The following is a 27,344-nucleotide window of genomic DNA, read 5'->3' as shown; positions in this document are numbered from 1 at the left end:
GTTCTCGAGGAGAACGTTAGTTAGTTAGTTAATAATAAGGCGTTAATTGAACTGCAGTGAGCAGGGGGTTAGTTAATTAAAACAAATCGCAGTCCTATTCTTTATTTGAACGACTAATTGATATTCCAGCCATTTATAGGCTACTCTGTATTTGGTTATATTTATTTCTTAATTCAGTCTTATTATTGGAATTGTTGTTGCGATCGACTATTGATTGACAAGTGAGATACAGTCGGAAGAGCACAGATCACGGGGCAAGCAGCATAGTAAGATACAGAGAAGCCAACCACCAAATCAACCCTTTTGGGATTGTAAACAGCATTGGGAATCGGTTGCCCCACTGACCCCAGTACAAAAGGGAACATATTGCGGCGGTGCGAAGGACGATAACGAGAGAGAAAGCCGGCCTAGAGATATTGTGAATTCCCCCACGTTTACACCTAGCCCCCTTTTTCCGCTCCGCCATCCACCCTCTATCGAATACTCCTTAGACAGGCCATTTCCCTTAATATCCATTAACACAGAGGCGAATTTGCACTTCGCATACACAGACAAAAATATGACCGATAACGCTACTGGGAAAAACTGAATGAGTAACACTTTGAGTCTACAAAACTTCTTGATTGACGCACGCCAACTATGAGTCTACATAATTGCTAAGTGACGTAAGCCAAGTATGACGCATTAGCAGTACCGCTAAATTTGAAAAAAAAACCATTTAACATTCCTCAATTTACGAAAATGTTAATTAAAAACATCCGACCCTGCCCAGGTTCGAATCCTTTTTTGTTGCGGGTCTCCTTCCCTACCTCTAGGCTACAGATCCATGATTCCTTGAAGCTAAAGTGCTATTTCTAATAGTAATAGTCTGTTTAAATGTCCTTAGCATTGGCTGTACTTAATAGCAGGTTGTATTGATCAAAATGAACACTTTCAAAATGAACACATTTTGTCGCAACAAAACTTGCGTAGCAACAATATTTGCGAATTAGGCTGAAAAAAAAGGCTTCATACTATCACACAAGCTTTGCTGGTGTAGTTAACTTTTCTAAGTATCGGGTAAGGACCGGCAATACAACACGTGCCCCCGGGTTCGGAGTCTAAGATATTACCTCCAATTAATCAAATTAACTAAAACAATATTCATAAGAAATTAATTATCACGAAAATTTAGGAAAAACAGGAAAATAGCGTTTTCTGATAATTCTGAAGGATTACAGGCTAGCAAACCATTTGAAATCAGGTTACTGAAGAGCTTGGCAGCTCTGTACCGAATGGATAACTTTTCGAATGGATAAATTTAGTTCGAAAGGGTTGGATGTTCAATAAGTTTTTAGGTTAAAATTCATAACAATCGACAATTCGTTAACGAAGCCTATAGACAGTTGGAAAAAAGAGTCAACGAACGCACGCAACGAAACAAAAAAATTATATTGTTTTTAGAAAAAACGTTCTAACAATAAATATATGGCCTCAAAGCTCTGAATTTCAAGAGCAACTTTTTATGGGCACTTTTTTGATGAAACTTACCCAATTTGAGAATAAGGTTTGAAAATAAGGTTCTTTCCTGGACGATTGATTCATTTTTTGGATTCTTGAATTTAGCCTCAAATTTGTGCCAGCTTAGTTGAGTAACTGATCCTCTTAAAACGATTTATCTAGTAATATCTAGTACCAGGATTACTTACGGCCAAGTCGACCAGGTGCAGTTTGCCCACTTTCACATGCTGCTGACCATCGGGGCCCAACTCACTGCACTCAATGGTGCTGGAGAAGATGGCGTGACTTCTGCTGCTCTGTTCATTCATGTTCGTAGAGCCCACCACTCTATTTTTGTTCCCTTCAAAATAATTATCATGAACAAGGATAGCCGATTGCTGTGCAAGTAAAACAGAATGTACCGAATTATACAGCCATTTTTTCTGCGAGGTGCCATGAGAAAAACACAAATGCATAGAAAGTTATTGAACCAGTCATAATCGACAATTTTTTAACGAATGCGTAGAAAGTAATTGAACGAGGCATAATCGACAATTTTCTAAAGTTTTGTAGAAATTTAAAAAAAAATAGCCGTACTATTCCACTACCCTCGCTAAAGCTCGATAATGTAACAACAACTATTATAACCCTATACAAGCCTGCTCGCACGTTTTATTCGCTTGGAGTTAGAGCAACATGACAAAATTTAAACCGGTTTTTCGCTACACTTGGAATTTTTTTTGGAGAAAACTTACACTTGGAGAAAACGACAGAAAGCAGCTCTATAAATTGCAATAAGAAAAAACATAAATAAGGCACGAATACGTTAAAAATCGGCTACGTCTCGGTATCGAAGCGGCAACCTAGAGATTATGAGTCACAAATAAAGCAGAGAACAGATGTTATGCAATTTCCAATGCTACAGTGAAAATTCCAAATAATTGAAGACCTTTAATGAAAACTTTTATTTGCGAGCAGTGTTAGAAAACAAGGTTTCATTCGTCGGAAACAGTAGCGGATTTAGGGGGGTGGGGTGGGGACGCTCGCGTAAGTGTTACGAGCCGAGCAACAAAAGAAGCTTCGGATCTCAACTATGATGAAAGAACTGACCTAACGTCATGATACGATCCATATCATCGGCATTGTTGACCGCAAATGTTGACAAATCTTTTACATACACCCCAATATCTGGCCGTTCTTTCACTTCTAGGCGCTTGTTCTGGTCTTTGCCCAGGAGATCACGCACCTCCTCATTGTAGATTTCGAGATAAGATACTCTCACTAGAAACCTGAACAAAAAATCAAAGATGAGACAATTGCACGAACGTCTCAAAATTGGATCAGAGTGTTCTTATTGCTCTAAAAAACGGTTTACACATGAGGTATTTCTGAACAAGAAACTTTATAAGATTTTTTTTTTATCAATAGGTGCATCACAATTCAGTCAGTACTGTTCAAAAAACCCATTTGGATAATTCTTGATTTTAGGGCCCGATCAAATACTAATCACATTGCGTCTTATAGAAAGATTATTAACTAATACGCCATTCAATCTCGCCCCCTCCCCCCTCAACTCTAGTTGCCAAAATCCCCCTACCACCGCTGGTTGCCAAAAGTGGCCCTCCTTTGCTTTAATTTGACATCCATTTTTGGCTAACCAAACTCAAAGTTTTCTTAAGGCGCCAATATAACTAAATTTGAGGGGGGAGCGCACGCCGAAAAATAGGCAATTTTCGGTCAATTTTTTAAATGCTCAAAAAGTCAGTTTAGCCTTTTTAAAATCAAATTGGAAGAGTTAAAAAGTCGACAAAAATTTCTAATTTTTTTTGAAAAACCTCCCCCTCCCCCGCCTAGAAACGCTTCGGCGCACGCCACTGCCTGGTGAATTTAATCAGTTTTGAATAAAAAAATTTCCAAACGCTGATTTAAAAATTTTCTATCACTGAACAAATTTGAACAAATAGCGAAAAGATTCAAACTAACTAATTTAAATTTTAAAAATCAATTTAAAGGGGTCCTTCCGTCATTCGAAATATAGGAGTTGTATAGGGTCAAATCAACGCAATATAAACGAATCAGCGAACAATTAAAGAATATTACTCAAAGTATCAAGCGACTTCCTTGTGATATCCTTCCTGGTGATAAGCCAGCACAGTTTCGGGGGCGGTAATTTAACAGATCTGAACCACTCTTACTCCCGCCCTGCACACCTCAATCACTATTGACATTTTGGTTCTACCTATCACAACCTGCTCACAGTGAAGACAATAGACAGAATCAAAGAAAGCGAATATGATTCGAACACTGTAAGAACAGCACCTTCAGTGCTCAAAACTGATACCTGATTTCATCAATCCTGCTCGGGAGTAACCGCAGCAGTATTCGTCAACCTACGAAAAGTCAGCGGCCTAGATTGGTGCTGCTAGCCATGTTTATTCATAGCGAAAAACTACAACCCAGTATCAGCCAATATGGAATGACGGAAGATATCTCAATCCAGATGCTCCATCTGAAAGACGATATAAAATCATTCAAATTGAAAACGAAAAGACAAACAGCTCGGAGATCGGTAAGAATCAGTGGACTAGTTGAGAATGAGAAAAAAGTGTGTACGTAAGAAAATCTGATTGAAATAAACAAAATCCGGAAAATGACAGCATATACTGGCCTAGGCGACATTCGTTTAAATAACTCCATCGGAGCAGGAAACTATGGCAAAAAGTCAGAACACTAATAGTATATCTGCCAACCAGAGTTGAAGTCGAGTCAAAAGCATCAAAAGCCATGTAGGAAAAATGGGAAACACTCACAATATCTTTATCTACCGCGAATTGACAAATGATGACAGGGTCGAAGAAAAGAAACACCTGAAAAAACGACGGGAGCTGATTGATAGTGGCACAGACCAAAAAAAGCACAAAAATCAAAAGCACAACTCGTGAACAGAGAGGTAGTCAATTGGTGACTAGCTCAAACAGCACCTTCTATCCTACTTATCAACGCCGATCATTGAAAATGAAAAACGGTATGGCGAATCTGATTATTGACCGAGGTCATCTAAACCCAGACTTCTGTATGGTAACAGAAACCTGGTTGAACAATGATATCAGCGACTTGTCCAAAAACTTCGTGGTGACAGAAAATTAGAAAAACAAGAAACTCGGAGGTGGTGTTTGCATGATTGTAAGGAAAAACGTACCAACTGAATTGACCAATAAGATTTCAAGAGTCACTGTGATTGAGAACGAAATTCATGAAGATCATCTTAGCCGGCCGTATATTTAAGCCATCAGATTCAAAGGCCAGTGAACAAATGCTCAGAACAGTAAAAGGTGTTGTTGTTTGTAGCCGCCGTCTCTCTCTAGTCGTCTTCGAGTTTAAGAAAAGCTGATGCATCCACCGGTTGCTTCCAGAGCGCATCAACCGTCAATTCTGTTGTGTTGGCCGGGCATTCAAATAGATGTTGGGTTGTGTGACCAGGGTTGTTGCAGTTTGGACAGACGTCTTCTATTTCTTCATCAATTGTTGACATGTATGAATTCAATAAGCGACAGTATCCGTTTCTGAGTTGTGCCAAGCGTGTTCTGCAGACTCTAGGTAACGAACTCTGTTTCATGTATTTCTGGTGGTGCGCTTCCATAAACAGGGTTCGGTCTGAGGTTTCTGCTGGTTTCGCTGACGGTCTGTTAGTGTATTGCTTTTTGTAGCCTTTTTACTTCTTTCGCATCAATTTGTCTATTCGGTAGCTGGTTTTCGTATTTGTAAAACAGGTCTGGTTTCATCTGTGGTCGGTGTAGGAGAGATTTGATGATTAGTGAGTGGCAGGGGTGCCTCCAGTTATAACAGGTGACGGCATATTGTTGTTCACGCATATTTGTGTGCTCTTTGATGGGAAGAACTCGTGGTTTGTTGTGTAGATCGTCTATGTTCGTCACGTAGCATCCTGTTGTTATTCGGAGTGCTTTGTTCTGTGCATGTTGTAGTAGTTTTCAGTGGCAGTCTTTGATGATGGGGCCACGTAGAATAGCGGTAGTTGATGACAGATCTGCTAGTTGCTTTGTACAGAGTCATGAGGGTTTCGCGGTCAATGCCCCATGCTGTACCTGCGATGGCTTTGAGAACTGCGTTGATCTTCTGCGCTTTGGCAGCGATGTCTCTGGTGTGCGGTCCAAGGCAGACCATTGCGTCGAGGGTAACTCCGAGCAGCTTGGGCGTCTTCGCAAGTTTCAGGATGTTGCTTTGCACGAGAACCTGATAATGCTTGTTGGCCTGAGCGGACTGAAGAGTGAAAAGAGTGACTGTCGACTTGTGTTCAGAGATGGTGAGATTCAGTGACTGTAGCTGTTAAGTCAGTCAACGAGGTCATCTGGGTTAGGGCCCGACACCGTCTTGAACAAAACCGGGTCTTATTTTGCGAGGCTTCGAGCATCTCCCGCGAAAATTAACTCTGGCTAGTCTGTCCTGCAAGTAGTTAATCATCCAGCGTTTGATACTGTTCGGCGCTGGGTTGATCAGAATTCGCTCGGCGAGGCAACTGTGATCTACCGCATCGAAGGCAGCGGTGAGATCAAGCGCAACTAGGATAGTCCTCTGTCGGCAAGCTTCTTCTGGTTGAAACCGCGCGTGAAGTCGGCGACAATGTGGTGAAGGGCTGTGTTGGTTGAGTAGTGCTTGCGGAAACCGTGCTGTGTCGGCTGTAACACGGAGTTGGTCCCAATGTGAGGCAGGAGGATTCTTTCCAGGATATTGGCGGTGGCGCAATGCAGGCTGATGGGTCTCAAGCTCTTGCCAACAGTGGTCTTTGCCAGGTTTGGGAAGAGGGATGACATTGGACTTTATCCAGATTGTGGGAATGATGCCAGTGTTGAGGGAGATCTGGAAGGTGTTGCACAAGTATTTAACGGCGAGAGGTCCTAGTTTCTTCAGGTGCAGGCTGGTGATCTCATCAGGGCCAGTTGCTTTCGAGGGCTTGGCACGTTTAATAGCTTGTTCATTTTCTTCAGGTGTAATCGTTGGGGCGTCGTCCAGGCAGAGCTTGGCGGTTCTCCTTCTGATCTTGCGGTGCTTGTGACATCCTTTGGCTCAGTTGCTGGGAGGGACGAACTGCTTGCAAAACATGTTGCTGAGCTTGCTTGAGTCGGTGTGAATTTTCCTGATGCCTTGGTTGTCGGGAGTGGAGGTTTGTCCTCTGATTTGCCTGACAAACTTCCACATTTCCGCCGGCTTGGTGCGGATGGAGATGCTACTGACTTTCTCTCTCCATTTTTTCTGCTTGTCGTCGTTGTCAACTTTGGCGTTCAAATCCGCAATGCGAGGGTCGGACGGGTTGTCAGTGCGAAGTCTGTCGCGCAGATTGGCAGCTTCGATGGCCTCAGTCGGGAGGCGGTTCGGTTCAAAGTGTTTCACTCTGCCGCGAGGGATGTGGTGGTCCGAAGCCTTGTTCACGATGTGCCTGAAACTCTTCTCGCTGCTAATGGCATCACGAGGAGGCTGGAGTTTAGCAAATTCTTCTTCGCATTCCTAGCGAAGCTTCACCGTCCGCTTTCGTGAAGATGGTGAAACTTCTTTCGGGGTTGTCGATTGTCTTGTGTTCGTCGACGAGAAGACCGATGTAGATCGGGAGGAGGTCGCTGGTCAGTTCAGTCGAGACGGTCCACTCGGCAATGTCGCTATTAGCCATAAAGATGTCAGGAGAGGTTTCCGAGCCATTCGCCGGAGAGCGGGTGGGGACATCTTCGTTCAATATGACCCATTCAGAATCGATGATTGCTTCTGCAATGTCATCGCCTCGTGTGTCTGTTTCCTCTTGTGTCCCAGAGCTCGTTGCGGGCGCTTAAGTCTCCGAGAAGCAGAGTGGCCAGGTGCTGAAGTGACGCTTTGTACCTGGTGTTGCCTGACGATTGAGGTGGTATGTAGCAGTTGACAATCGTCAACTCCTTGTTTCCGAGCTTGACGGCAATTGCTTGTTGCTCGATGGTGTCGTCGATGGGCTACTACTGTGAATTTCACATTCTTTGTCACAAGAAGTGCTAAGCCTCCTCCTTTGCCTTTCGGCCTGTCAGTGCGGACGCAAGCCCAACCAGGAGCGGAGAACTTGCTGTTCTTCGTTTCTTGGAGTGCTGCAATTGAGACATTCTTCTCGTTCATGGGGTGGGGGATCTAGTCAATTTTTCCTCTGATTCCATTGCAATTTAGCTGGAGAATCTTGAGATTTTCCGGGTTTTTTTGCTGGAGACGATGGGTGTGGTCGGAGGGTCAGGTTGTGGCTGGGGGGTTGAGCAGATTCTGCATCGGAAACCCTTGTTGCAGTCTTTAGTGCTGTTCAGGCCCGAGTCCTTCAGGTGAATCCAGTGCTTGCAGCCGGTGCGAGGACTGAGTAGCAGTTCCAGGCTACATTCTTCGTGCAGACTCCGCAAGGCCACTTTGGCCCATGGTTTGTTTCGATGACAGCTCGTTGAAGGAGGTTGTGGAGCAGAGCGGCCCGCATGTGCTGCTCCCAAACCATAAAAACGACAGAGAGAGATAGAGGATATATTGTGTCCCATTGGCCGAGATATTGAAGTCTCGGGTTGTTCCGCGACGTAGACGCTGGACACTTGAGAACCACAGTAAAAGTTCCCAGTCATTATCGCCGGTGACTCTCAGACCCAAAATCGGCGCATACGCGGTACTCTAACACGCTGGATAAAGTTTTCTGCATAAACAAGACATTCTACGAAAAGCCGGAAGCGCTCAGAACATAAATGGCGATCGACCACCGGGCAGTTTTTTTAAAGACCAGAGCTGATCCATTATTTAAGTGAACATAAATTGTAGAGTGATGAAATTTGAGAAAAACTCCACATTGGCATTAGATTAGTTATTATCACAATGGCATATGAGAATTTGGAATCGCCAGTAGATAACCTCCAAAAACTTCTGATCCAGCTGCTGAATGAAACATGCCCTCTCAAAACAGCTAGAAACAGCAGTATGGACCCAACGTTCTCACTCCATACCTCAAAACATGTAACAGTCGTTCGCTTATGTCACATATGAGGCTTAAGAAAAATAGGTCATATAACCATTGGCTCAATGCTAGGGACACTATCTCTTGTGTTTTTGTACCTCATTCTGACGGAGCCAATTCGGTTCGCTTAGACATGGAACTACAAAATCATGTTACAGCTTTAAGGCCACTGCCAAAATAGAAATAATAATCTAGAAACTATAATAAACTACCTCTAGAAAAAAGAACGCCCCCATGGCTAGGTAGGTCTCTAAATACCTACAACACGCGAACGCCGTTAAAAACAGGGTTGGAAACTTAAGCATACCACTAATTTTTATAGGAAAGTGGACGTTTGATCCATTTCAGATGGATCAACCTAAAACCCGCCTAATCTCAACATGACTGAGTGAAAATACACTCAAGAAATTAAATTAAGTACTCAAATAGTGACACGAATCTAGAATTGAGCATATAATGTAAGTAAAGCAACTCTAGAAGTTTTAGGGAAAAATAGTTTTAACTCAAGAAGTTGTTTTGTTTTGACCATTGGGCAGCTTCACCGTCGTCCTACCCAATCACGGTTCTCTCTTGCCCAGCGATGGCACTTAGGAATTCGCGATATTCTCTGTCGGAAACAAGACAGCTCTACTCGATTGGTTATTTCGGTAAAATTGCGAATAGCAATTTTCTCTAGAACAATTTTCGGTCAACTTTCCCGCAATTATGTCACGAATCTTCTGATTTTCTTGACTTCTTATTTCAGTTGCTGCGATAAACTTGAGCATGAAATGGTCGATTCTAATTTTTCAAAATTTACCGTTTCCCCCAAAATCAAGGTCAAACTTCAGAATATGACCGACTGGCACTACCTACACTACTACGAAAAAAAAAACATACCGCGAAGACAAAAGGCCAAAACCTGAATCAGTTGGAAACAGAATACGATGCAAAATCAAAGCAAATCAGACAAAAGATTTAAGAAAAGGATCCGCTAAATGGTGGAAAGAAGTGAACACGCTTGAGGTAAAAGCAGAAACATTTAATAAGTTTTCGGCAAAAAACTAACTGTTTCGTTTTTCCGCATTCTCTGATGTGGCTGAAAATATGAGCAAACGAATTTGGTATTATTCCGCGCAGCTCCGGTTGACTTCTGACGCCTTCCATTGTAAAAGTTTTTCCTGTTCCAGTTTGCCCATACGCAAATATTGTACCTAAAAATCAGTTTTAAGTTTCACATTATTCGACTTCGACGATATTAGAAATAGTGAAAAAAATACCATTGTATCCTTCCAAAACATTGTCCACAATTTTTCTTGCCGTAATATTGTAGACATCTGCCTGTTTCGATGTATCGCTGAACACATTATCAAAAGTAAATGTTTTGGGAGGCTCATCCGCATTTACACCTGTGTGTTCTACAATAATTTGTCCTCTCATTTCATCAACACGAACAATTTTCCTGTAATTTTTTTCATTATCATTCATTGGGCGACAACGCACCACTACAGCAACATTCGTGTCTTCGTTATCTTTAGCAGGAGCCATTTTATCTGAAACAATTGTGATTTGAAAAAAGTCTTATTTATTTTTCTAGTTAGTTCGGCATAAAATATTTTGAATTAACTGTTTTTTAGCTTCTGTTAGAGCCTTCGATCATTTTTAAGATCTTAGATCAACTGTTATTACTGCGTTTGAATATTTTTTAGTTTTTTAGATAAGTCAAGGAAACGAAAGCTCAGCTTATTACACAGAGGCGAAGCCGAGATTCTTGCCACTTGCTATACAATACTAGGCGAAGCCGAGATTCTTGCCACTTGCTATACAATACTAAGCAGACACTAAATCGAAAAAAAAATCAGAAATACCGAAATCTGTCAAAACGAATCAAAAACTCACACAAAAACAATAGACGACAAAAAAATCGAATCAGAAGAAAAATTATCAAGCAGTAAACAAGCCAAAAATACCAGAGAGGAACCCCTTCAAGCAAAAAAAATTCAAAAAGACATACAAACTAATGGAAAAATTTATCTCCCCATTACCTTCAGAACGGTGGGTATTCACAAGTACCAAAATGATAAATCAGTCCCATTTGTACCAAAATAAAGAATCAATCGCGTTAGTACCAAAAATATTCAATTGGCCTAAGATTATGAAGCCGACTACTTTAAGCTCTTGGTTTAAAGTCGCCGGTGGGCGCGCTACGCGCGCGTCGCCGGTTTGCGGCGATAACCGGCTCTAATTTTCGTATAGAGTCCTACCCTCTGTAGGCAAGCTCGCAACACGTTGGCGCGACTGCGGCGGTCACTATTCTGCTGTTTAGTTTTCTGTTGAACAGCAGAAAATTAGTGTAGTAATTTGTTGGCTCACAATTCGACCAATCAGAAATCGAGTTGAATAATTTTGGTACAAATGGGACCGATTTTTCATTTTGGTACAAATGACCGTTGGTACAAATGGGACGTCACCCTTCAGAACACAGAAGCACACACAAAAACTTAGCTTGTCAAACGACAAAATTTGAGGCCAACCAGCCAATATAACATGGCCCAAAACTAATCAACTCGAGAAAAAGAAACAAAAAATGAAATTAGAAAAAAGGATACTTAAAAACTAATAAAAAAGTTGTTTAAGCCCCAGATCATTAAACGACAAAATATGAGGCGAATAATGCAATATAAAATAGGCCGAAGCTTCCTAAACAGGGAAAAAAGGGACTATTTTGCTAATTGAAGGACACAACATGAGGCCAATAAGCCGAAATATTAATGAAACTTATTTCACCGACAAAAACGAAAAACATTAAAAAAAGAAACTGAAAACAAGTTGGTAAAACCACAAACAACCTTAAAAGCAAATTAAAATGGTACGGATATTCAAAATTCTAACATGCTAAAAATATATCTGTTGCAGTTTCTAACAGAGAGACGACCGCTGCAGTTCAGAGTGCAACGCGCTGAGAATGGAGATCTTCAAATTGGAGATCATACTGAGGCAATGTTGTTTACAGGAAAATGTTTACAGGAAACTAATACCAGATTGCAAGGCCCTTGCATATAAAAAAATAATTAAAAAAAAATCAGGTCAACTAGCTTGTTACGCACCTCTGGATTGGAAAACCACATAGATTGGAATCCAAATCTGCAGGCTTTTAGTGTAATCTGACAGCACCCAATTAAATGGTTGGTAATTTCATTTAATAAGATTTTTTAATTCCTAAATTCCGTCAAATCTCGAAAATGTCAAATATCGAAAAGTACGAATGAAAAAAAAAGAACACTTTATTTGCACATCGAAATTAATTTCAATACACAAGTGTATGTCAAATGTTTTCTATCAATTCATAAAAATAATATAACATCATTAGATACGCATAATTACAATAAACAACAAAATCTATTAAGAGAAAGCGTTAAAATTGTAAATTCAAACAAAAGTTTTCGCACATTTTGTGCATCTTCAGGTTTTAAAAATTCTAAACTATCTGTACAAAATGATCAAAGATCATAAAAAGTGTCACACACATCATTACTTCAAAATTTTAAAAATCAACCAATCAAAACTTTACAAATATCACTGAAATTATGTAACGACTATTATGTAACATTTTACAACATTTTGTCACAAATTTCTGAGAGTTTTCTTCATTTTTATTTTCACATTTTCGTTTTGTTGCTAATTTTTATGCTAACATGTAAGTTGTTTCAAAATTTTGAGGTTTTAGCCAGAATTTTTCGATTCTGGAACTATATCCTTAGTGTCAGCTCCCTACTTCTAAACTCGTCGCGCGTGTTAATTGCCGGCCTCTCTTTCCTAATGTGCAGCGCCTCTAATGTAAGTAACTTGATGCTGCTGGACGCCTGGTCGATTATTTTCCCATTAAACTCAGACTTACCACGCTCACTACCACACTGCCTTATATGCTGTCCAACTGGGGTATCCTCTTTTCGGTGTTCCTCAATCCTTGTCGTGAGATGTCGAACCGTCTGGCCAACATAGATGGATTTGCACCCACAACTTTCAAGTCTGTACACCACTTTTGATTTCAGTTCACTGGAAAAGGAAGATTTTAGAGAGGGCATACAAGTTTTCAATTTCCTCGTCGTGAATATTATGCCTTGGTTGTCGGGAGTGGAGGTTTGTCCTCTGATTTGCCTGACAAACTTCCACGTTTCCGCCGGCTTGGTGCGGATGGAGATGCTACTGACTTTCTCTCTCCATTTTTTCTGCTTGTCGTCGTTGTCAACTTTGGCGTTCAAATCCGCAATGCGAGGGTCGGACGGGTTGTCAGTGCGAAGTCTGTCGCGCAGATTGGCAGCTTCGATGGCCTCAGTCGGGAGGTGGTTCGGTTCAAAGTGTTTCACTCTGCCGCGAGGGTTGTGGTGGTCCGAAGCCTTGTTCACGATGTGCCTGAAACTCTTCTCGCTGCTAATGGCATCACGAGGAGGCTGGAGTTTAGCAAATTCTTCTTCGCATTCCTAGCGAAGCTTCACCGTCCGCTTTCGTGAAGATGGTGAAACTTCTTTCGGGGTTGTCGATTGTCTTGTGTTCGTCGACGAGAAGACCGATGTAGATCGGGAGGAGGTCGCTGGTCAGTTCAGTCGAGACGGTCCACTCGGCAATGTCGCTATTAGCCATAAAGATGTCAGGAGAGGTTTCCGAGCCATTCGCCGGAGAGCGGGTGGGGACATCTTCGTTCAATATGACCCATTCAGAATCGATGATTGCTTCTGCAATGTCATCGCCTCGTGTGTCTGTTTCCTCTTGTGTCCCAGAGCTCGTTGCGGGCGCTTAAGTCTCCGAGAAGCAGAGTGGCCAGGTGCTGAAGTGACGCTTTGTACCTGGTGTTGCCTGACGATTGAGGTGGTATGTAGCAGTTGACAATCGTCAACTCCTTGTTTCCGAGCTTGACGGCAATTGCTTGTTGCTCGATGGTGTCGTCGATGGGCTACTACTGTGAATTTCACATTCTTTGTCACAAGAAGTGCTAAGCCTCCTCCTTTGCCTTTCGGCCTGTCAGTGCGGACGCAAGCCCAACCAGGAGCGGAGAACTTGCTGTTCTTCGTTTCTTGGAGTGCTGCAATTGAGACATTCTTCTCGTTCATGGGGTGGGGGATCTAGTCAATTTTTCCTCTGATTCCATTGCAATTTAGCTGGAGAATCTTGAGATTTTCCGGGTTTTTTTGCTGGAGACGATGGGTGTGGTCGGAGGGTCAGGTTGTGGCTGGGGGGTTGAGCAGATTCTGCATCGGAAACCCTTGTTGCAGTCTTTAGTGCTGTTCAGGCCCGAGTACTTCAGGTGAATCCAGTGCTTGCAGCCGGTGCGAGGACTGAGTAGCAGTTCCAGGCTACATTCTTCGTGCAGACTCCGCAAGGCCACTTTGGCCCATGGTTTGTTTCGATGACAGCTCGTTGAAGGAGGTTGTGGAGCAGAGCGGCCCGCATGTGCTGCTCCCAAACCATAAAAACGACAGAGAGAGATAGAGGATATATTGTGTCCCATTGGCCGAGATATTGAAGTCTCGGGTTGTTCCGCGACGTAGACGCTGGACACTTGAGAACCACAGTAAAAGTTCCCAGTCATTATCGCCGGTGACTCTCAGACCCAAAATCGGCGCATACGCGGTACTCTAACACGCTGGATAAAGTTTTCTGCATAAACAAGACATTCTACGAAAAGCCGGAAGCGCTCAGAACATAAATGGCGATCGACCACCGGGCAGTTTTTTTAAAGACCAGAGCTGATCCATTATTTAAGTGAACATAAATTGTAGAGTGATGAAATTTGAGAAAAACTCCACATTGGCATTAGATTAGTTATTATCACAATGGCATATGAGAATTTGGAATCGCCAGTAGATAACCTCCAAAAACTTCTGATCCAGCTGCTGAATGAAACATGCCCTCTCAAAACAGCTAGAAACAGCAGTATGGACCCAACGTTCTCACTCCATACCTCAAAACATGTAACAGTCGTTCGCTTATGTCACATATGAGGCTTAAGAAAAATAGGTCATATAACCATTGGCTCAATGCTAGGGACACTATCTCTTGTGTTTTTGTACCTCATTCTGACGGAGCCAATTCGGTTCGCTTAGACATGGAACTACAAAATCATGTTACAGCTTTAAGGCCACTGCCAAAATAGAAATAATAATCTAGAAACTATAATAAACTACCTCTAGAAAAAAGAACGCCCCCATGGCTAGGTAGGTCTCTAAATACCTACAACACGCGAACGCCGTTAAAAACAGGGTTGGAAACTTAAGCATACCACTAATTTTTATAGGAAAGTGGACGTTTGATCCATTTCAGATGGATCAACCTAAAACCCGCCTAATCTCAACATGACTGAGTGAAAATACACTCAAGAAATTAAATTAAGTACTCAAATAGTGACACGAATCTAGAATTGAGCATATAATGTAAGTAAAGCAACTCTAGAAGTTTTAGGGAAAAATAGTTTTAACTCAAGAAGTTGTTTTGTTTTGACCATTGGGCAGCTTCACCGTCGTCCTACCCAATCACGGTTCTCTCTTGCCCAGCGATGGCACTTAGGAATTCGCGATTTTCTCTGTCGGAAACAAGACAGCTCTACTCGATTGGTTATTTCGGTAAAATTGCGAATAGCAATTTTCTCTAGAACAATTTTCGGTCAACTTTCCCGCAATTATGTCACGAATCTTCTGATTTTCTTGACTTCTTATTTCAGTTGCTGCGATAAACTTGAGCATGAAATGGTCGATTCTAATTTTTCAAAATTTACCGTTTCCCCCAAAATCAAGGTCAAACTTCAGAATATGACCGACTGGCACTACCTACACTACTACGAAAAAAAAACATACCGCGAAGACAAAAGGCCAAAACCTGAATCAGTTGGAAACAGAATACGATGCAAAATCAAAGCAAATCAGACAAAAGATTTAAGAAAAGGATCCGCTAAATGGTGGAAAGAAGTGAACACGCTTGAGGTAAAAGCAGAAACATTTAATAAGTTTTCGGCAAAAAACTAACTGTTTCGTTTTTCCGCATTCTCTGATGTGGCTGAAAATATGAGCAAACGAATTTGGTATTATTCCGCGCAGCTCCGGTTGACTTCTGACGCCTTCCATTGTAAAAGTTTTTCCTGTTCCAGTTTGCCCATACGCAAATATTGTACCTAAAAATCAGTTTTAAGTTTCACATTATTCGACTTCGACGATATTAGAAATAGTGAAAAAAATACCATTGTATCCTTCCAAAACATTGTCCACAATTTTTCTTGCCGTAATATTGTAGACATCTGCCTGTTTCGATGTATCGCTGAACACATTATCAAAAGTAAATGTTTTGGGAGGCTCATCCGCATTTACACCTGTGTGTTCTACAATAATTTGTCCTCTCATTTCATCAACACGAACAATTTTCCTGTAATTTTTTTCATTATCATTCATTGGATGACAACGCACCACTACAGCAACATTCGTGTCTTCGTTATCTTTAGCAGGAGCCATTTTATCTGAAACAATTGTGATTTGAAAAAAGTCTTATTTATTTTTCTAGTTAGTTCGGCATAAAATATTTTGAATTAACTGTTTTTTAGCTTCTGTTAGAGCCTTCGATCATTTTTAAGATCTTAGATCAACTGTTATTACTGCGTTTGAATATTTTTTAGTTTTTTAGATAAGTCAAGGAAACGAAAGCTCAGCTTATTACACAGAGGCGAAGCCGAGATTCTTGCCACTTGCTATACAATACTAGGCGAAGCCGAGATTCTTGCCACTTGCTATACAATACTAGGCGAAGCCGAGATTCTTGCCACTTGCTATACAATACTAAGCAGACACTAAATCGAAAAAAAAATCAGAAATACCGAAATCTGTCAAAACGAATCAAAAACTCACACAAAAACAATAGACGACAAAAAAATCGAATCAGAAGAAAAATTATCAAGCAGTAAACAAGCCAAAAATACCAGAGAGGAACCCCTTCAAGCAAAAAAAATTCAAAAAGACATACAAACTAATGGAAAAATTTATCTCCCCATTACCTTCAGAACGGTGGGTATTCACAAGTACCAAAATGATAAATCAGTCCCATTTGTACCAAAATAAAGAATCAATCGCGTTAGTACCAAAAATATTCAATTGGCCTAAGATTATGAAGCCGACTACTTTAAGCTCTTGGTTTAAAGTCGCCGGTGGGCGCGCTACGCGCGCGTCGCCGGTTTGCGGCGATAACCGGCTCTAATTTTCGTATAGAGTCCTACCCTCTGTAGGCAAGCTCGCAACACGTTGGCGCGACTGCGGCGGTCACTATTCTGCTGTTTAGTTTTCTGTTGAACAGCAGAAAATTAGTGTAGTAATTTGTTGGCTCACAATTCGACCAATCAGAAATCGAGTTGAATAATTTTGGTACAAATGGGACCGATTTTTCATTTTGGTACAAATGACCGTTGGTACAAATGGGACGTCACCCTTCAGAACACAGAAGCACACACAAAAACTTAGCTTGTCAAACGACAAAATTTGAGGCCAACCAGCCAATATAACATGGCCCAAAACTAATCAACTCGAGAAAAAGAAACAAAAAATGAAATTAGAAAAAAGGATACTTAAAAACTAATAAAAAAGTTGTTTAAGCCCCAGATCATTAAACGACAAAATATGAGGCGAATAATGCAATATAAAATAGGCCGAAGCTTCCTAAACAGGGAAAAAAGGGACTATTTTGCTAATTGAAGGACACAACATGAGGCCAATAAGCCGAAATATTAATGAAACTTATTTCACCGACAAAAACGAAAAACATTAAAAAAAGAAACTGAAAACAAGTTGGTAAAACCACAAACAACCTTAAAAGCAAATTAAAATGGTACGGATATTCAAAATTCTAACATGCTAAAAATATATCTGTTGCAGTTTCTAACAGAGAGACGACCGCTGCAGTTCAGAGTGCAACGCGCTGAGAATGGAGATCTTCAAATTGGAGATCATACTGAGGCAATGTTGTTTACAGGAAAATGTTTACAGGAAACTAATACCAGATTGCACGGCCCTTGCATATAAAAAAATAATTAAAAAAAAATCAGGTCAACTAGCTTGTTACGCACCTCTGGATTGGAAAACCACATAGATTGGAATCCAAATCTGCAGGCTTTTAGTGTAATCTGACAGCACCCAATTAAATGGTTGGTAATTTCATTTAATAAGATTTTTTAATTCCTAAATTCCGTCAAATCTCGAAAATGTCAAATATCGAAAAGTACGAATGAAAAAAAAAGAACACTTTATTTGCACATCGAAATTAATTTCAATACACAAGTGTATGTCAAATGTTTTCTATCAATTCATAAAAATAATATAACATCATTAGATACGCATAATTACAATAAACAACAAAATCTATTAAGAGAAAGCGTTAAAATTGTAAATTCAAACAAAAGTTTTCGCACATTTTGTGCATCTTCAGGTTTTAAAAATTCTAAACTATCTGTACAAAATGATCAAAGATCATAAAAAGTGTCACACACATCATTACTTCAAAATTTTAAAAATCAACCAATCAAAACTTTACAAATATCACTGAAATTATGTAACGACTATTATGTAACATTTTACAACATTTTGTCACAAATTTCTGAGAGTTTTCTTCATTTTTATTTTCACATTTTCGTTTTGTTGCTAATTTTTATGCTAACATGTAAGTTGTTTCAAAATTTTGAGGTTTTAGCCAAAATTTTTCGATTCTGGAACTATATCCTTAGTGTCAGCTCCCTACTTCTAAACTCGTCGCGCGTGTTAATTGCCGGCCTCTCTTTCCTAATGTGCAGCGCCTCTAATGTAAGTAACTTGATGCTGCTGGACGCCTGGTCGATTATTTTCCCATTAAACTCAGACTTACCACGCTCACTACCACACTGCCTTATATGCTGTCCAACTGGGGTATCCTCTTTTCGGTGTTCCTCAATCCTTGTCGTGAGATGTCGAACCGTCTGGCCAACATAGATGGATTTGCACCCACAACTTTCAAGTCTGTACACCACTTTTCAGTTCACTGGAAAAGGAAGATTTTAGAGAGGGCATACAAGTTTTCAATTTCCTCGTCGTGAATATTATCAGCGCATTGGTGATATCGCGCACTTTTTTTGCTAATGTCTGACTGTGATTCCCCCTATATTGGATCATCAAGATGGATGGTAAATCACTGCTATAATCACAGGGCTTCTTTTTCTCAGCCATGTTTTTTTTGTTTTTGCCCTCGCTGATGATCTTTTCAAGGGCATGGGATGCAACCCGCGACGACCAACTTTCCGGATAATGGTTATCCAACCACTGCTCACAGTTGATTTTCATGGCTTTATCTTATTCTTCCCATGTTGACGTACTGCGGAAAACCCGGTGAACAGTTCCTTCAATCACACTTCTCTTGTACTGAAGGGGGGCGCAGCTTCTAAAATTGAGTATGGTACCTATATCTGTTGGTTTTTAATACCACCCACAGCTAATTTTCCTGCTTTTGTCAATACTAATTTGTAAATCCAAAATCGCCAAAGTTCCGTTTTTGTTTGGTGTCTCTATTGTGAACTGTAAATTTGGATGTATAAGTTTGCAGCCCGTAGCACTTTTTCAGAATCACCCTTCACTGTTCTCACTATATCATCAACGTAACGGAGAAACAATTTAGATTGTTGCCCTGACTTATTTTTCTCCCTTATTGCGATGCATTTTCTGCAGTACCAGACGGTTTCACTTATATTTCGATACTCATCATCTGATATATCACCGCATTTTACGTGATACCAGTTCAAACAGCATTCACATTCTACACCTTTTGACCTGTACGTGACTTTCTTATTGCACTCGGGACATATTCCGTGGAGATCTTTCTCGGGCAAAAACATTTCGGGAATATCCCTTGATAGTGCAGTTTCGTACTGCTTCAGCCAAAGATTTGCTAAAATAACGGCAAGAGATGCCTCCATTGCCAAACCATCTTTCTGAACGTACCATGTTTCATTGCACTTGAAATGGACTTGAGTAACTGCCATGTTCAACAGTCTCTTCATGGTTTTCCTAGCAATTGATGGTGGTTCATCTTGCTCATGCAGTTTTCTCAGAGCTATGTCTATCGCTTCTTTCAATGGAACATTTGTGTACAAACTCTTCACATCTAGAGATATCAAGTTTTCATTTGGCTCAAGATTAGTGCTCTCTAAGATTTCTCTCGCATCTAGTGAGTTGGTTTCGATGTTTGCGCCCTCAATTTTCTCGAAAAATTTAGCAAGAACTTTGTTCAAGTTATAATAAGAGCTAACAGGCAAGGAGAGGACCGGTCTTAATGGGGTATTCACTTTATGCACTTTCGCCAACCCATAAAGCCTGGCGGGCTGCCCCCCAGTAGACCTCATCCTTGTGTAGAGACTCTCACTTATTTCATCTTTTTTCCTCATAGCCAACAACTCCTTTTTGATGTCTCTTTCTATCTTCAAAACAATCGCATCACTTGTTCCTTTACTTTTGCTGAATTGATTTGAATCTAATGTATCCGACAACTTGTTCTCGTAGGTGTCCTTTCTCATTACTCAAAACCCACGCCTTTGTCATACGGTACCGCAACTAATCCATTACTCCTCAGATACTTTCGGGCCTTCTCAACGCCTTTGTCAGATGGTGTTTGTTTCACCCTCTTAGCATAGGCTTTTGCCACAGCTTCGATCTCACAAAGGGCCTCCCCGGGGACTTTACGATTTTTGAGATCCGATAGAAAGATGTCAATGTCGGCGAGAAAGTGTGACGGGATGCTTTGGCCCTAATGCCAACACTTGTTGTACCCAATTTGATAATTCAACATCATCATGAGCTCTTACCGAACCCTCACCATGCTTCCCTAGAGGTCGGTCTTGCCTTTCTGATAGTTTCATTAGCTTCTTCTGATGGGTCTCTTTGACTGTTGCTGTTTGTCTTTGTCCCCTAAGATTTAAATGTTTAATTACCGAAGGCCAAAAGTTCTCATCTACACCCCTCTGTACTGCGCCTCTCGCCCTTACTAGTTTGACTTCAACGTTTTTCTCATCTGTCCTTGCCTTGTTTATCTCCGTTCTTAGAAGTTTTGTCTGAAAACTGTGTACTGCTTGGTTCGAAAACACCCCATTTTCCGGTACCCTGAACCTCAAAAAATCAGGTATAATGTCGTTTTCTAGACAAAATCTCAAAAATTTAACACGTTGGTGACAGTTGATAAATTTAACATATATGGACGCATAATCACGGACTAATTTCCAAATGAGTTTGTTTTTCAAAGTGCAAATCAAGAATGGAGGTGGGAGTACAACTGTGCTCATTGGTTTGCAGGCCACGAGGAATAAACCTCACGTGACACAAAGCATTTCAAATAACACAAGTTTAACTCACCCTCTCCGTTGAAGCCTCATCGTCAGTCCGACCAACAGTTGCTTCGCCTATGTTCACCAGTCTTCTTTTCTCCGCCCTCCTTCTCGATTGAGATTTCTTTTTTGTGTTTGAACGAAGCTTGGACAAGACAGCTGGCAGGTTGTCTTGGTGTTCGAACACAATCCTCAAAGACTTTAGCTCCAGCTGGATGTCCTGGTGCAGTGCCTGATATTCGTTGACCAGCTCCGTTCTTCTCTTCCTCTTTGAAATGAGACATTTTGTAATAGGAATGACAAGAATACCCGAGCTGATCAGCTGGTTCCTGATATCAGATGTACCGTTTCTCTGAAAGTATACAATTGCGCTGATATTTGTCAGTGTCTTCAGGATTCCTGTCAATTCCTCTGCAGTGCAAGCTCTGAAATTGTTTGTGCGGTGGCTGTTGATAAAATTATTGATGATGTCGTGCCACACTACCACTTGACGTTTTTCTGCTAGAGGTGCCCTGCAGATTAGGCTTGCGAGGTTCTTCTTTGGGTTCGTGGTGTTCGGGTTTAAAGAAAGTCCCGGAATAGCCAAATTTTTGGGTAGAAATTGTTCTTTTTCCGGGTTGGTCAGTTGTTCCAGGCTGTGGTAGAGTGAGCTAGCTGCTACATTGTAGACCACTTCAATTCTAACATGGTAAAATATAAAAAGATTTATCAACTAAAAAGATTTCTCCACTAAAACAAGGGAAAAAAATTTTAAAATTACGTCTCCTTGTAGGAGAGACTGTAATTGAGAAGTGGCTCAACGCCGTAGGTTTTCAAAATTTTACATCTAAATATTTTGAGAATGCGTTAAATTTGTAAATTCAAACAAACTTTTTCGCACATTTTGTGCATCTTCGGGTTTTAAAAATTCTAAACTATCTGTACAAAATGATCAAAGATCATAAAAAGTGTCACACACATCATTACTTCAAAATTTTAAAAATTCAACCAATCAAAACTTTACAAATATCACTGAAATTATGTAACAACTATTTTGTAACATTTTAAAACATTTTGTCACAAATTTCTGAGAGTTTTCTTCATTTTTATTTTCACATTTTCGTTTTGTTGCTAACATGTAAGTTGTTTCAAAATTTTGTTGTTTTAGCCAGAATTTTTCGATTCTGGAACTATAGCCTTAGTGTCAGCTCCCTACTTCTAAACTAGTCGCGCGTGTTAATTGCCGGTCTCTCTTTCCTAATGTGCAGCGCCTCTAATGTAAGTAACTTGATGCTGCTGGACGCCTGGTAGATTATTTTCCAATTAAACTCAGACTTACCTTTTCATTGATGATTACTTTTCACCTGAGAGCTTCAAGGTGGTTTATATATAAAAGTTATTATATAAACTTGAAGCTTTTCTATGAAAGTTTACCATGAGTTGCCACAGAAGGGTCTTCTTTACATAATAATAAATAATAATTCTTGAATTTTATCTTTGCTTTTCTGTATGTTAGTATGTTTTCAAAATTGACTTTATCATCTGTTAGTTTGTTCCAGATTATGACGGACTTTTAAAGAAGGAGTTTTCAATGTATTGCCCATTATATCTGTCGCCGAAAAATAATTTTTTGTTTCTTGTAATAATATCTATTTGGTGGTTATCAACTCAATGTTATTATAGGCTGGCAATAATTGATGTTGTATTTTCCAAAAAAGACAAAATATTTTATAGTCCAGAAACATTGTTACTGGCAATATATTGTGTTTTAGCTTCAAGTCTGAAGATGAGTCGTTTTTTGCACAATCGCAGCAAGTTTTTACTGCCCAACTTAACTGTTTTTCCAGAGATACGCATAGTTACAAAAAAAAAAAATACAACGTTTTTACAATTATTGATGATAACTTTTCACCTGAGAGCTTCAAAGTATTTTATATATAAATGTTAGTATATAAATTTGAAGCTTTTCTATGAAACTTTACCATGAGTTGCCACAGAGGGGTCTTCTTTACATTATAATAAATAATAGTTCTTGAATTTTATCTTTGCTTTTCTGTATGTTAGTATGTTTTCAAAGTTGACTTTATCATCTGTTATTTTGTTCCAGATTATGACGGACTTTTTCAGAAGGAAATTTCAATGTTTTGCCCATTGTATCTGTCGCCGAAAATTAAGTTTTTGTTTCTTGTAATAAAATCTATTTGGTGGTTATCATACTCAATGTTATAATAGGCTGGCAATAATTGATGTTGTATTTTCCAAAAGTGACATAATATTTTATAGTCCAGAAATATTGTTACTGGCAATATATTGTGTTTTAGCTTCAAGTCTGAAGATGAGTCGCATTTTGTACAATCGCAGCAAGTTTTACTGACCAGCTTAACTGTTTTTCTAGAGATATCATTAAGTTAGCGGGTATTCCACTTGAAAGAATTGCTGGGTAATGCAAATGACCAATTAACAGTGCATTCGTTATCAAGAGTCTTGTTTTTATTGGCAATGGCTTTTTGATCAATTGAAGTGTTTTTATTCCGCATGCCATTTTCCCGAGATCTTTTTGATTTCATCTTGGAATGTTAGAAACTGATCTAGAACTACTCCTAGGTATTTACATTTGTTTTTCCTCAATTTTTTTATCATCTAGAGTTATAGCATACTCTTTGTCCTTTTTCCTTGATTGTTTTTTGCTGAAAACGATGAGTGATGAGTTCTGTTTTTTTTTGCAATCAACTGAAGTGAGTGTTCTAAAAAAGAATTTGACAACAGACTGCAATTGACTTCGAGTGCTTTAAGAGCTTTTTGTGCATAGTTAATTTCACAGAATTATTCCATTGTATCTGTCGCCGAAATATAATTTTTTGTTTCTTGTCATAAAATCTATTTGGTAGTTATCAGACTCATTGTTATAATAGGCTGGCAATAATTGATGTTGTATTTTCCAAAAGTGACATAATATTTTATAGTCCAGAAATATTGTTACTGGCAATATATTGTGTTTTAGCTTCAAGTCTGAAGATGAGTCGTATTTTGTACAATCGCAGCAAGTTATACTGACCAGCTTAACTGTTTTTCTAGAGATATCATTAAGTTAGCGGGTATTCCACTTGAAAGAATTGCTGGGTAATGCAAATGACTAATTAACAGTGCATTCGTTATCAAGAGTCTTGTTTTTACTGGCAATGGCTTTTTGATCAATTGAAGTGTTTTTATTCCGCATGCCATTTTCCCGAGATCTTTTTGATTTCATCTTGGAATGTTAGAAACTGATCTAGAACTACTCCTAGGTATTTACATTGGTTTTTCCTCAATTATTTTATCATCTAGAGTTATAGCATACTCTTTGTCTTTTTTCCTTGATTGTTTTTTGCTGAAAACGATGAATGATGAGTTCTGTTTTTTTGCAATCAACTGAAGTGAGTGTTCTAAAAAAGAATTTGACAACAGACTGCAATTGGCTTCGAGTGCTTTAAGAGCTTTTTGTGCATAGTTAATTTCACAGAATTATTCCATTGTATCTGTCGCCGAAATATATTTTTTTGTTTCTTGTCTTAAAATCTATTTGGCAGTTATCAGACTCATTGTTATAATAGGCTGGCAATAATTGATGTTGTATTTTCCAAAAGTGACATAATATTTTATAGTCCAGAAATATTGTTACTGGCAATATATTGTGTTTTAGCTTCAAGTCTGAAGATGAGTCGTATTTTGTACAATCGCAGCAAGTTTTACTGACCAGCTTAACTGTTTTTCTAGAGATATCATTAAGTTGGCGGGTATTCCACTTGAAAGAATTGCTGGGTAATGCAAATGAGTATTAACAGTGCATTCGTTATCAAGAGTCTTGTTTTTACTGGCAATGGCTTTTTGATCAATTGAAGTGTTTTTATTCCGCATGCCATTTTCCCGAGATCTTTTTGATTTCATCTTGGAATGTTAGAAACTGATCTAGAACTACTCCTAGGTATTTACATTGGTTTTTCCTCAATTATTTTATCATCTAGAGTTATAGCATACTCTTTGTCCTTTTTCCTTGATTGTTTTTTGCTGAAAACGATGAGTGATGAGTTCTGTTTTTTTTTTGCAATCAACTGAAGTGAGTGTTCTAAAAAAGAATTTGACAACAGACTGCAATTGGCTTCGAGTGCTTTAAGAGCTTTTTGTGCATAGTTAATTTCACAGAATTATTCCATTGTATCTGTCGCCGAAAAATAATTTTTTGTTTCTTGTCTTAAAATCTATTTGGTAGTTATCAGACTCATTGTTATAATAGGCTGGCAATAATTGATGTTGTATTTTCCAAAAGTGACATAATATTTTATAGTCCAGAAATATTGTTACTGGCAATATATTGTGTTTTAGCTTCAAGTCTGAAGATGAGTCGTATTTTGTACAATCGCAGCAAGTTTTACTGACCAGCTTAACTGTTTTTCTAGAGATATCGTTAAGTTAGCGGGTATTCCACTTGAAAGAATTGCTGGGTAATGTAAATGAGTAATTAACAGTGCATTCGTTATCAGGAGTCTTGTTTTTACTGGCAATGGCTTTTTGATCAATTGAAGTGTTTTTATTCCGCATGCCATTTTCCCGAGATCTTTTTAATTTCATCTTGGAATGTTAGAAACTGATCTAGAACTACTCCTAGGTATTTACATTGGTTTTTCCTCAATTATTTTATCATCTAGAGTTACAGCATACTCTTTGTCCTTTTTCCTTGATTGTTTTTTGCTGAAAACGATGAGTGATGAGTTCTGTTTTTTTTTGCAATCAACTGAAGTGAGTGTTCTAAAAAAGAATTTGACAACAAAATGCAATTGGCTTCGAGTGCTTTAAGACCTTTTTGTGCATAGTTAATTTCACAGAATTATTCCATTGTATCTGTCGCCGAAATATAATTTTTTGTTTCTTGTCTTAAAATCTATTTGGTAGTTATCAGACTCATTGTTATAATAGGCTGGCAATAATTGATGTTGTATTTTCCAAAAGTGACATAATATTTGATAGTCCAGAAATATTGTTACTGGCAATATATTGTGTTTTAGCTTCAAGTCTGAAGATGAGTCGCATTTTGTACAATCGCAGCAAGTTTTACTGACCAGCTTAACTGTTTTTCTAGAGATATCATTAAGTTAGCGGGTATTCCACTTGAAAGAATTGCTGGGTAATGCAAATGACTAATTAACAGTGCATTCGTTATCAAGAGTCTTCTTTTTACTGGCAATGGCTTTTTGATCAATTGAAGTGTTTTTATTCCGCATGCCATTTTCCCGAGATCTTTTTGATTTCATCTTGGAATGTTAGAAACTGATCTAGAACTACTCCTAGGTATTTACATTGGTTTTTCCTCAATTATTTTATCATCTAGAGTTATTGCATACTCTTTGTCCTTTTTCCTTGATTGTTTTTTGCTGAAAACGATGAGTGATGAGTTCTGTTTTTTTTTTGCAATCAACTGAAGTGAGTGTTTTAAAAAAGAATTTGACAACAGACTGCAATTGGCTTCGAGTGCTTTAAGAGTTTTTTGTGCATAGTTAATTTCACAGAATTATTCCATTGTATCTGTCGCCGAAATATAATTTTTTGTTTCTTGTCTTAAAATCTATTTGGTAGTTATCAGACTCATTGTTATAATAGGCTGGCCATAATTGATGTTGTATTTTCCAAAAGTGACATAATATTTTATAGTCCAGAAATATTGTTACTGGCAATATATTGTGTTTTAGCTTCAAGTCTGAAGATGAGTCGTTTTTTGCACAATCGCAGCAAGTTTTTACTGCCCAACTTAACTGTTTTTCCAGAGATACGCATTGTTACAAAAAAAAAATACAACGTTTTTACAATTATTGATGATAACTTTTCACCTGAGAGCTTCAAAGTGTTTTATATATAAATGTTAGTATATAAATTTGAAGCTTTTCTATGAAACTTTACCATGAGTTGCCACAGAGGGGTCTTCTTTACATTATAATAAATAATAGTTCTTGAATTTTATCTTTGCTTTTCTGTATGTTAGTATGTTTTCAAAGTTGACTTTATCATCTGTTAATTTGTTCCAGATTATGACGGACTTTTTCAGAAGGAATTTTCAATGTTTTGCCCATTGTATCTGTCGCCGAAAAATAAATTTTTGTTTCTTGTAATAAAATCTATTTGGTGGTTATCATACTCAATGTTATTATAGGCTGGCATTAATTGATGTTGTATTTTCCAAAAGTGACTTAATATTTTATAGTCCAGAAACATTGTTACTGGCAGTATATTGTGTTTTAGCTTCAAGTCTGAAGATGAGTCGTATTTTGTACAATCGCAGCAAGTTTTTACTGCCCAGCTTAACTGTTTTTCTAGAGATATAATTAAGTTAGCGGATATTCCACCTAAAAGAATTGCTGGGTAATGCAAATGACCAATTACCAGTGCATTCATTATCAAGAGTCTTGTTTTTACTGGCAATGCCTTTTGATCAATTGAAGTGTTTTTATTCCGCATGCCATTTTCCCGAGATCTTTTTGATTTCATCTTGGAATGTTAGAAACT

At 39.0% G+C, this 27,344-nt stretch overlaps 2 protein-coding genes across 4 annotated transcripts in view; one reads left to right on the top strand and one right to left on the bottom strand.

The window, feature by feature from the left end:
• The window catches only part of LOC134854898 (kinesin-like protein KIF3A), a 52,908-nt gene extending 37,440 nt beyond the window's left edge, over window positions 1-15,468 (bottom strand). For 2 of the 3 annotated variants that reach the window (XM_063871259.1, XM_063871261.1), the window contains exons 1-5: window positions 11,665-11,674; window positions 9,748-10,022; window positions 9,537-9,681; window positions 2,590-2,768; window positions 1,689-1,840 (exon numbers count right to left, since the gene is read on the bottom strand). In XM_063871259.1, the coding sequence (XP_063727329.1) occupies window positions 1,689-1,840; window positions 2,590-2,768; window positions 9,537-9,681; window positions 9,748-10,015 (744 nt within the window). In that variant the 5' untranslated portion in view covers window positions 10,016-10,022; window positions 11,665-11,674. Of the gene's footprint in view, window positions 1-1,688; window positions 1,841-2,589; window positions 2,769-9,536; window positions 9,682-9,747; window positions 10,023-11,664; window positions 11,675-15,455 lie in introns of those variants that run through there. The other variant, XM_063871260.1, reaches the window with a different exon arrangement.
• LOC134854897 (uncharacterized) overlaps window positions 1-27,344 on the top strand; it is a 582,728-nt gene that overhangs the window by 504,558 nt on the left and 50,826 nt on the right. The window lies entirely within an intron of this gene.

Source organism: Symsagittifera roscoffensis, chromosome 9 (assembly GCF_963678635.1).
Source record: "Symsagittifera roscoffensis chromosome 9, txSymRosc1.1, whole genome shotgun sequence".
Classification (NCBI taxonomy): domain Eukaryota; kingdom Metazoa; phylum Xenacoelomorpha; order Acoela; family Convolutidae; genus Symsagittifera; species Symsagittifera roscoffensis.
This window is presented reverse-complemented; position numbering and strand designations above follow the sequence as displayed.